The sequence below is a fragment of the Silurus aristotelis genome, assembly GCF_946808225.1.
Source record: "Silurus aristotelis genome assembly, chromosome: 29".
Classification (NCBI taxonomy): Eukaryota; Metazoa; Chordata; class Actinopteri; order Siluriformes; family Siluridae; genus Silurus; species Silurus aristotelis.
The window spans coordinates 10,703,052-10,714,389 of NC_139602.1; the positions used below are offsets into that span (position 1 = coordinate 10,703,052).

At 37.9% G+C, this 11,338-nt stretch overlaps 2 protein-coding genes across 8 annotated transcripts in view; one reads left to right on the forward strand and one right to left on the reverse strand.

Annotated features, from left to right (window-relative positions):
- ccdc50b (coiled-coil domain containing 50b) overlaps window positions 1-3,245 on the forward strand; it is a 17,147-nt gene extending 13,902 nt beyond the window's left edge. For 4 of the 6 annotated variants that reach the window (XM_083535383.1, XM_083535385.1, XM_083535386.1 and 1 more), the window contains 4 exons: window positions 221-325; window positions 1,186-1,283; window positions 1,433-1,536; window positions 1,609-3,245. In XM_083535383.1, coding sequence (XP_083391509.1) covers window positions 221-325; window positions 1,186-1,283; window positions 1,433-1,536; window positions 1,609-1,754 — 453 coding nt within the window. In that variant the 3' untranslated portion in view covers window positions 1,755-3,245. The remainder of the gene's footprint in view (window positions 1-220; window positions 326-1,185; window positions 1,284-1,432; window positions 1,537-1,608) is intronic. The other 2 variants (XM_083535388.1, XM_083535387.1) reach the window with 1 other exon arrangement.
- A 325-nt stretch (window positions 3,246-3,570) lies between these two features.
- On the reverse strand, window positions 3,571-8,953 carry tnfrsf9b (tumor necrosis factor receptor superfamily, member 9b). Of its 2 annotated transcripts, none has more exons than XM_083535411.1 (7): window positions 8,568-8,950; window positions 7,882-8,001; window positions 7,505-7,642; window positions 6,270-6,342; window positions 6,057-6,169; window positions 5,835-5,972; window positions 3,571-4,108 (listed from the first exon to the last, which is right to left on the reverse strand). In XM_083535411.1, exons 1-7 carry the CDS (start codon window positions 8,695-8,697, stop codon window positions 3,993-3,995), a joined length of 828 nt encoding a protein of 275 aa, XP_083391537.1. In that variant the 5' UTR covers window positions 8,698-8,950; the 3' UTR covers window positions 3,571-3,992. The 2 variants fall into 2 exon arrangements, with proteins under 2 accessions (XP_083391537.1, XP_083391538.1); XM_083535412.1 differs by having other exon boundaries at window positions 3,948-4,105; window positions 8,568-8,953.
- Window positions 8,954-11,338: the final 2,385 nt, after the last annotated feature.

Consider the following 11,338-nt stretch of genomic DNA (forward strand, 5'->3'; position numbering starts at 1 on the left):
GATGATGAATAGATGATTTACAAATGGATGTATTTAATGAACTTGGATTAACAAATAAAAAATGGAGGGAAGATAAAGATGGATGGATGAATGAACAGATGGATGGATGGATGGATGGATGGAAGGATAAATTGATGGACAGGATGAACAAATGGAAAATGGAAGTATGTGAACCGAATCTCTTTTTACTCTTTTTTTTTTAATTTTACTTTATTTTTAGGAACTCGCTCGCTACATGCAGCGACAGGAGAAGAAGGGTAACAGGTGGTCACGTGACCTGCTTGCCCTGGAGAGGTCACATGATCCAAGCGGCACAGGCGGAAAAGTAGGGATCCTTGACATAAGTCTTTTAACATTTTCTGATTTTATTTTATTTCTTTATTTAGTTTATTAATATAAGCTGAAGCCAAATATTATATATGATCTTCTTTTCCAACCATGTCTGGTTCTTTACCAAACTGTAACCACAAAGTTGGAGACACACATTTGTACAGGACGTCTTAGCATTTTCCCTTCACTTAAACTTGAAGACAATCCTGTTCCTGCGTGACAATGCCTCTGTGCTTAAAGCCAAGCTACATGAAGATCTGCATTTCATGGCTTGGATTTGGTGGAAGATCTCCTGCTATAGAGCTATAAACCCTATTTAACAACTCACCTACATCAGTACCTGACTTTACTAACACCCTTGTGGCTGAATGAATCTCCTCAAATCTCCACAAAATCCAGAGGAACATCTTCCTTGAAGAGTGGAGGTGATTATAACAGTAAATTCAGACTAAATGTGGAATGGGGATGTTCTAAAATAAGCACATACCAATCTTATGCTCAGGTGTCCATTTTTTCCATGTAGTGTGTATGCCTTATTTTACTGAAATGAGGAAATGTTCTTAATTTAAATGTGATATCAGTACGATATTTATATAATATACATTTCTAACTAAATCATTTTTTACTCATATCTGAGTCACAAAATACGTCTGAATCATAAATCAGGAAGTGGGAGTTTGTGTCATGGTTCATAGAAAAAAAGGATAAAATAAGAAACGTTTGGTTTCCGTATTTGAGCAGGACGTCGTTTTTTTGTGTTTTCAGACAATTTCACTGACATTTAAAGATTTCCGTTTACGATATGCATTTTTTTCAGTTGTATTAGAAGTTCATGTGATTTCATGAATTCTGCAGATGTTGAGAGAGAGGCTGAACTCTGAAGGCCTGCACTCACCTGTGGAAGAAGAACAATCCCTGGATCCGAACCCACTAATCCCTACATGCACTACTCTGTTAGTTACACACACACACAGACACACACACACACACACACACACACACACACACACACACACACACACACACACACACACACACACAGAGAACTGTCTTTATACTGCTACAGTACCATCACATTCCCTATTACCTATTTTTTTTACAGAAATCACAGACACACACACCCCTTCTACAACATTGCAGAAGAACTGGACCCGACGTTCACCGGGAGGAAACCGGAAAGCCAGGTCTCTAGCGGCTCATCACCTGGTAAATTCCTCGTTCAAATAATCTGAAAAATGTTTTACCGGGTTGCTATAAAAGAGCGTATCATGTGTGCAGGAATCTGCCTGGCTCCTCGTACACCCCACAGCGTTTTCTATGACTACCTTCCAGAGCCTTCCGTCGCCCCGCCGAGCAGACGCCATGCCGACAAACCCGGACGTCACAAAGCCAAAGAGAAGCGGGAAAGCTGTAAGCAGCAGTAAAGCGATCAAGGTTTTATATTGGGAATAAAACACGGTGCCGGCGAGTTTACCTGTAACTGCACGACTGGAAAATTTTATTCCGCCCTTAGAAACAGTTACACGTTTTCATTAATCAGACAGTGACACATCATATGCTTTTTATCCATTTATAGTTACGTTGACATGTTAGTTCTATTGTCGCTTACTCTATAGCAGCTATAAACTTTCCCTCACCACCTCACTTTCTCTCTCTCGTTTGAAGGCTCTAGCACTGGAGACTCCTTCCATTTTTCTATTGCTAAGTGTTCATTCTTTATAAAAGCTGTAAAAGCTCCTGGTACACGAAATTACTCTACTTTTCTCACCAATTAGAATCCCGGATTCAAGAAAACTATTGTACGTTTAGTGTCCAAATGTCTGAGTCCACTGTTCAATGTCTTCATACACTCTTCATGCAGTTCTAATGACCTCAAATTCTGGGACTTCTGGGAAGGTTTTAGATGAGCAATGATAGACTGATTAACAAAAAGTAGTAGTTCTGAAACTACTAAACTACAAAAATGATGAGTAAGACTGATTAAGGGGAAGAATAATAATAGACAGAGTATTATTATTTTTTTATTATATAATTCTTGATTGTTATGAGCCCAAATCTCTAGAAACATGCTCCAAAGATTAGTAGAACATCTTCCTAGAAGAGTGGAGCTTATTATAATAGCCAATGGGGACGAAATGTGGAATGGGATGAAAAGAAAAAAAAAAAGCATTAATCTTGCACAAACTTTTATGGGGTCTATAAAACCTCTCCACATTCCACAGAGTTCTCATAGATCATTACATACCGAGTCCATTTATGAGTGAGAACTTTCACTCAAGTAGAAATTAGTAGCTACTAATGTAGTGTAATTGGTAGTTCTCAAGTTACAGGAGGAGTTGTATTGATCCCGGATTCGTTTTTAAACCAGGGATAAGTTTGACTCGAGTACAGGAGCGGTGTACGCCATCCACCGCTGGTGTTCATACACCATACTACTAAAATATCCTGGAATTTTAAACGCAGTTTGTTTGCTTTGCCCAACAAGTGATCATCAAGATCATGAAGTTGTTCATCAATGAACCTCGGCCGCCCACGTTCCTTGGAGCACTTTTGAAAGATTCTGACCACTGCAGACCAGGAACATCCCACAAGAGCTCCAGTTTTGGAGATGCTCTGACCCAGACGTCTAGACGTCACAATTTGTCAAACTCGCTTGTGCATGTTTGGATTTCTGAGGCCTGTTGTACATAGGAATAACATCAAGAAGAAAATCTTGATGTTTTATAAAAGAGAGACTTTACAGCTAAGACTTTGGTGTATGTTACACACTCGTCTAACTTTCTACACAATTGTTTTGCACTCTATCACTGTCCTGTACAGATTTCATTTGACTGTAAGATTGAAGTAAAATCTTCACTGTAAGATCATGTAATAATCACAGCAAAGCTCTGAATAAACGTCATTATAAGCATTAATAATGTGTAACACGGAACAGCCCCGGGACTGACGCATGACTCTGCGTGACCTGATGCCTCTTTGTGTGCAGCATGTTTCTGATCACACGCAGGAAAATTCTTGTCATGTTGAAGTGTTTAGGTGTCAAGCTGAGTCACAGTTATAGATCTGCTTAGCTACAGGTTCCCTCCACCCACACACACGCACACACACACACCACACACACCACACACACACACACACACACACACACACACACACATTCTGGGTGTAGGATTAATTCTTCGGTAATACATTTTGTCACTGTAAGAACCCAAAAACTATAAACAATAATAATAATACAAATAATAGACAAAAATAAAAGTTTTATTCATAGAGCATCTTTTATACATTTAAAATGCAACACATAGTAGTTTACAATGAGAGGAAAGACCAAGAAACAAAAATCCAAGTGTTCCAGTAATTAAATAAATTATAGCAGTGAAAAGGAAAATAATTCTTTTTAATAAAAAAATATATATTAAAACTGTTAGACAATGCAATTTATTTATTTTTTTGCATAGACATTAATAAAGAATTTTTAAATCCTAAATAAATAATTAAGGTGTCATGAATATACTGAAATGCTTCGCTTTAACAAAGCACTATATATTATATAATATACTATAATGCTTTATAATATCAATATTTATCATATAATCACAATTTATAAGCTCATTTCTGATGCAAACCTACGCTAACAGAGTATCTCTGTAGGAGCTCTTGTGTCACACGACCAGCTCAAAGGGCTTATCGTCCATGAGCAGAGACGAATTACTGCCAATCTCCTCCTGAGGAAAACAGAAAGTGCACTGCTCAGGTTCAGGCACCAGCCTCCGCCCTGCTCAACACACACACACACACACACACACACACACACACACACACACACACACACATACCAACCAATAGTGTTAATCTGGTTAATCATTTATAATTGATTTCTAAATTCTGTATATATCCTGGAAGTGCAAGTTCTATTGTTGCACTTTTGATCGGAAGGTTGTGAATTCAAATCCCAGCACCACCTTCTGGTCCCCTGAGCACGGCCCTGAACCCTCACCTGCTAAGCTTTGTAATAGTGGTGCTTGAACCCCCAACTTTCTGATCAGTAACCCAGAGCTTCAACCACTGGGCTCCCAGTAAAATCATCGTAAGTCACTCTGTATAAGGGCGTCTGCTAAATAATGAAATTTGTAAATATAATGTATATTCAAAGTTCTTTCATGCATTAATCAGTTGGTTTCTAACACAAACTACAGGAAAAATTAAACACCAAATGACAGAAAGTGGATCATTATGGAGTGGGTGGAGATTTGATTTGTATATTCATAAGTTTTTAGGGGTTTTGGGGGGAGGAAAATGTTTATTCAATATTTTAATTGAAATTTTTCTCCATAGCCTCTGTTTTTCCCTCGAAACTACAGACGTTCTTCAGTAAATATACTTTACATCCTGCCTCTATGATAAACCCAACAAATCCAACTAATCTTTTTCATGTTCACACACTGTAACGTCACACAACATGGCTTGGGTTTAGTCCTGCTGGGGGACTGAGACTTTCAGACACCAGTGAAACACTGACTTTTGCTGACTTCTGGCTAAAAAGACGAATTGATGAATTGACACACGAAGAATGATGGGAATGTAACGCTACAGGAAAATAAACACGCTGAATAATGGGAATCTAACAAACAACTGGGAATCACACAGTACATGACAAATTACACAACAATTAAGAGGAATCTCACAGTAATAAAGCTGGGAGTTACATGCTAAATGTTGAGAATCACAAGGAATAACTGGGAATCTTAAGTTACTGTTAATTACATTTAGGAAACTGGAAATTTTGCTAAGTGACCGGTAATTACACAAATAAACTAGGAATGTTACACTAGTAATATTATACTAAGTAACTGATATCTAGATACAATTAGAATTGTATATAAAACAACTGGGAACTACAGGAATTACAAGAATTACATTAAGCGACTAGGACTGTTACAGTAAGTACCTGGGAATTACATACTGAACAACTGGGAATTGTATACTAAGTTAATGGAAATTAAATACTGAACCTTATACTAAGGAATCTTATACTAAGAGACTGGGAATTGCACTAAGAAACTTGGGAATATTACACTGAATAACTGGGAATTACATTTAGAAACTAGGAATGTTACACTAAGTACCTGGGAATTACAATATGAAAATCCACATCTTTTGTTTAGCAACTGGAAATTACAGAGACTATGAATATTACACTTTTAAACTGAAAATTCCACTAATAGCTACGATAATTACACCAAGTAACTAGGAATTAGCTTTTGAATAACTGGGAATTGTACCCTAAACAACTGGGAATCACACTAAGAACCTGGGAATATTACATATATTTATATTAGGTTACTAGGAATACTGAACACTAAACACATTGGGAATCTCGATAGCCGCACACTAAATCATGGATTGATCAGTATCAGTCACAAACAACAGGACAAATCAAAAACCAGATGTTCATGTTCATGCTTGTTTTTTTGGAAGTTTTTTGGTCCATAACAAGGCCTCACCAGTTTCAGTTTTCTGAGGTTCTGGTGGCGTCTTCACCATCTTATCCTTTAAAAAATGCATGGCTACACACAGCAGCATCACTGTACTGATGATCAAACAGGCACAAATGATAGCGATGACCACAGTCGTCCCAGGATCTACACAAATTCACAAAACACAATTCGTTCACATTGACGTCTATAACACTGTACTGAAATACCCTGAGGGCCATTTTTACATACAGGAATCGTTGCTGTAAAACTTTAGTGGAATCTCGGTGGGTTTGATATCAGCACAGATGATGTTGCTGACGGCCGTCCCTGCAGCCACAATTTGCTGATCCGCTGATGGACAGCTGAGGAACCGAATCACAGAACAGACAAAATGTCACATGAATGATTATAAAAAAATATATATATATATGATATAAAAAGCTGTTTAGAGGCTCGTCGTACCTGCTGTTCCACTTAACGCAGTGATGATGAAGCTGACTGTTGAACGTTCCTGCAGGGCACGGCTTGCATCCTCCTGTTATTATACAAATGTAGGTCATTACAGCCATGATAAACTTCCACAATGATGAGTTTATTAACAGCACACAGAGTTTTTGTGTTAATAATTGTGCTGGAACAAACCTCGAACTTGAACTGAAACTTAATAACGTCTTAATAACTTTTTAAGGGAGGTTTCTGCAAAAAAGAGTTGAATTATACACCTGTAGATCCTATTCCTTTGTTAGTCAATTTCCATAGAAGAGAAATATTTAGGCAAATGGTAATTGATGATGGTGAAGCCAAATTCCTGTTGAAGCCAAATTCCGGTTGAGTTTTTGGGAAAACTAGCTGCAAAGATCTCAGACCTTTTATATACTCATTATATTTATGTAATATTATTTATATAAGCATTTATTTATATAATATTATAAATTTTTATTACAGATCATTTTTAAATAAGATTTTATATATATATATATAATATTGAATAAAAAAGAAATATAAAAAGAGTATATAAAAGGTTTATTAGGGGCTGTAAATCGAATAAAATATTTTATTAACTTTTGCTATGTTTCCACACGGACGGTTTTAATTGCCGGATCTTGCTATCAGCAAAACAAATGTTTAGTGATCAAAGATTTTTCATTGGAGTTATTTTTTTCTATATCTGCGTAAAGAAAAGATGTGAATTAATTTGTGTTGCATTGAAGGTTCTTTCACTAACTCTTCCATTCTTTATTCTTTCTTTCTCTGACTCTTTCTTTCTTTTTCTAACTCTTTCTTTCAATAACTTTTCATTTCATGTTTTCTTTCTTTATCTAACTCTTTCTTTCTTTCTTTCTTTCTTTCTTTCTTTCTTTCTTTCTTTCTTTCTTTCTTTCTTTCTTTCTTTCTTTCTTTCTTTTTTTTACTTCCGCTTTCTATATCTAGCTGATTGTCACTGACAGCCACTTTCTCTACTTCCTCTGCTTTGGCTGTCTGTCTTTCCTTTTTCCTTTTTTAAATTAATTTTATTTTTCTCACCATCTGTGTGCCGCTTTCTTCAGTTTCTTTTGTTTAGTCTGTTTCTTTCTTTCACTCTTTCCTTAATTTTCTTTCTTTCACTTTTCTTTCTGTCTATTGTGTTTGTGTATTTGTGTGTTAGTGTGTTACAGGAGCTGGTAATGAACAGGTCAAGTGAAGGTGTAGTTACTCACGGTTCTCAGTCGGTTCTTCTCCTTCACCACACAGCTGGAAGCAGAAGGAGCAGGAATCGTCTCCACACTGAAATCCTTCAACACACTCACACACTGTATCAGCACTCGCAGTACACTGCTTCTTCACTCTCAGAGGACCTACACACACACACACACACACACACACACACACACACACACACACACACACACACACACACACACACACACACACACACAGAAGAGTTCATAACCAGTTTCTACCACTGTCAAAGGCCTGAGGAATGTCACATGCTTAGAACGGAAAAGCCTGGTGTGCATGTTGGTGTGTGTGTGTGTGTGTGTGTGTGTGTGTGTGTGTGTGTGTGTGTGTGTGTGTGTGTGTGTGATGTACATACTTATGCATGCGGTACATACTCTGCAGGACGTAGCAGTGTGTGCTACAGTGTATGTTCCATTCTCACACGGCTCACACAGCGTCATCACGTCTGAACCACATCGAGACACCAGACGATTTCCTGCAGAAACAAACCATCATACACTACGCAGGTGACGTGTGTGTCTGTGTGTGTGTGTGTGTGTGTGTGTGTGTGTGTGTCTGCGCGTGCCAATATTAATGATAGAATTATTCTTTATATCTATCTATCTATCTATCTATCTATCTATCTATCTATCTATCTATCTATCTATCTATCTATCTATCTATCTATCTATCTATCTATCTATCTATCCTTTCTCTTTGTCTCTCTCTCTTTTATTCCTCTTTTACTCTCTTTTATTTAATCTGTCTGTTTCTTACAGCCTTTTCTCTATTTTTTCTTTCTTCTTGCCTCTGTGTACTTTGTGCTTCTCTCCCCCTCTCCCTCTTTGCTCTTCTTTTTTCTTCTCCTTCTTTCTCTCTTGGTTCTCTGTTAAAGAACTGTGCTTTATATTTATTAAAATGTAACATGAGTGTCAATTTACCGTTAGGTTAGAAAAAAATATATTTATTCTATTTAGTCTCACACACACACACACACACACACACACACAAACACACACACACACACAAAGCCTGTATTTAGTAATTGTTTTGTGATCTTACCTGCTTTACATCGACTGCAGCAAGAATTGCGGGTGTTCGACGAGTCAAATGTCCACTCGTCACATCCTCGTTTCACCTCATACCCCAGAGACAGAGACACACACAGTGTTAGAGTCAGAAGGAGCCACATTACTCCAAGTGTCTAACACACACGAACACACAACAACGTGGTTGATAGTCAGGCTGATTTCAAGATCTTTAGACTGGCTGTATTTCAGAGAGTTTGTCTATCAGTCCTGACGTCATTGATATAACTTTCCAAATGTCACCCACTGTGCCTCCTCTGCTCTTATTGCCCCCACACACACACACACACACACACACACACACACACAGACGCACAGACACACGCACAGATGCACACACAGACGCACTTGTGTTATAGCCCACTTATGAGTCAGTAACAAAATCAGTATATGTGTGTGTGTGTGTGTGTGTGTGTGTGTGTGTGTGTGTGTGTGTGTGTGTGTGTGTGTGTGTGTGTTTGTGTGTGCTTGTAAGTGTGTGTGTTTCAAATAAAAGCACTTGGGCAATTCCTTAAAAAGGAGAACAGTAAATAAAACACATGCTGGGAAATTATTTGAGAAAGTTATAGAAATTATTGTTGTTTCTTCCCCTTTACCAGAACCCATGATGTAATTTTTTGGACCAGTGTGTCAGTCCTGTTGCTGCACCTGGCTGTGTGGATTGTATATAAATCTTTGTTTTGTTTCTTTAGAATTATTATGTGAGTTGATTTGACGTTGGATTGTGATTGTTTAGGTGTTCATTGATTTGTTAGAACAGGAGCAAATCACAGGTTCAATTCATAATTTTTTTTATTTGTGGAGGGCTTTTTAACAAAAGATAATAGCAGCTTTGCAGCTTTGCAGAGTAAAAGTGTCAGAGAACCACCAGTAAGGCCACCTCCAACGCTCAACACTCTCACTCAGCCTCTCCCTCCTATTAATTACCTGCACCTGTTTTCCATTAACCCATTACAATTTCAACATAAATAAGCCGCACCTGTCTGTAAGCCGCAGGTGTCTACACTAATGAACTTTACACAGGCTTTAACAAAAGACACGTTACACACGGTGTAACGGGTGAAATATGTTGCACTTCCTTTAGAAGCATAGTGGTATTTTGGGAATAGCCTGGCACTGCATTTTTCCGCTATTACTGCATGTGTGCAAGACCGAGGAATATGTCCTTATTATTTTCTGATGCTGATTTCTAAGTTTCTTTGACTAACCTGTAACGCTGTTGCCAAGAAAAATAAAAAAGCACGAGTTTTGGAAAGCTGTCTGTGCTTATATGATTTCTGTTGTAACTGGAGTTAGCGAGCTCTCCCTTCACCCAGACTCAACGCGCTACAACGACTTGTATCTAAACAGTAGCCGACCAAGAAAGTCCTTGTTCACTGTCTTCCTCCTTCCTTTCACAACTATTTCTCTCAGGAGTTTATTTTTTGGCATCGTTGTGCGTTTAAAAATCACCCGATGGAAGTTTTTTCCCCCGAAGCCGTGCAGCTCAGAACACAGGTGAGGTGCGTTTTTTCGTTTCCGTTTGGAAATTTCATTGGTCTAATGTTATGGGGTTCAGTTTTTTGGCTTGAAGTTTGTGAAACCGGGAAAAACCCATAAAAATTTCATAAATTAGCCGCTTCAATGTTTAAGCCGCGGGGTTCAAAACGTGGGAAAAAAGTAGGGGCTTATAGTCCGAAAAATACGGTAGGTTTATTATTTCCTGCACTTCCATTTCTGATTCTCCTGTGTTTGTTCTGTTCAAGATCAATAAACTACACCTTGTTTTACTCCCGGTTTACGACATCTGGTGTATTGGTGACAAAAAGAATGTAAAAGTTTGCTCCATATAATTGTATGTTTGTCGCTAATGAGCAAGCCAGTGCCTAATGTGGTGAAGGAAAAACTCTGTGAGGGTATGAGGAAGAAACCTTAAGAGGAACCAGACTCAAGAAACCTGTTCACATCCAAATTCAAATTTTATTCGTCACATACACATACAGAGTACGACATGCAGTGAAATGCTTTATACGACTTTACAGCATTCAAGTACAAAAAGAAATAGAATTTAAGGATATAAAAAAAAATAATTAAATAAAGCAGATAAAAAGTATAAACTATAGAAATATATGTACCGCAATTTCCGGACTATTAAACGCACCCTTATATAAGCCGCACCCACTGAATTTTACAAAGATTTTTATTTTGAACATAAATACGCCGCACCTGTCTATAAGCCGCACCTGTCTATAAGCCGCATGTCTACACTGAAACTAATAAACTTTACACAGACTTTAATGAAAGACAGTGTCTGTTACACGGCTTGTATCTTAACAGTAGCCTACCAAGAAAGTAATTGTTCACTGTCTTCCTCCTTCCTTTCACAACTATTTCTCTCGAGAGTTTATCTTTTGGCGTCGTCGTGCGTTTAAAAATCACCATCGGTGAAGCTTTTCTCCCGATGCCGTGCAGCTCAGAATACAGGTGAAGTGTGTTTTCATGCTCGGTTGTTTTCAGCGTGATGAATGATTCTCATTTCCTGTAGACAGTCCGAGTGAGCAGCAGGTCAAACGCCAGAGGAACATCATCCATATTTATGATGTGGTGCGGCCCGAGTCTGGAAAATACAGTATATCTGAAGCAGTATGGCAGATATTGACAGTGCAAATTAAAGTGATTTAGTGATTGTCCTTAAAATGTCCATGTGCAGTATGGTGTGATAGAAAGTGACACTGTTTTGTAAAAGTGCAATAAAAAGTTATGCAA

What these genes read in the sequence shown, in the direction of transcription:
- tnfrsf9b (XM_083535411.1), bottom strand. Translation starts at nt 8,697, where the DNA reads ATGTGGCTCCTTCTGACTCTAACACTGTGTGTGTCTCTGTCTCTGGGG. An exon ending in CTGCAGTCGATGTAAAGCAG is followed by an intron (nt 8,002 to 8,567) that starts GTAAGATCACAA and finishes TTGTTTCTGCAG; the next exon opens with GAAATCGTCTGGTGTCTCGA. An exon ending in AGTATGTACCGCATGCATAA is followed by an intron (nt 7,643 to 7,881) that starts GTATGTACATCA and finishes GTGTGTGTGTAG; the next exon opens with GTCCTCTGAGAGTGAAGAAG.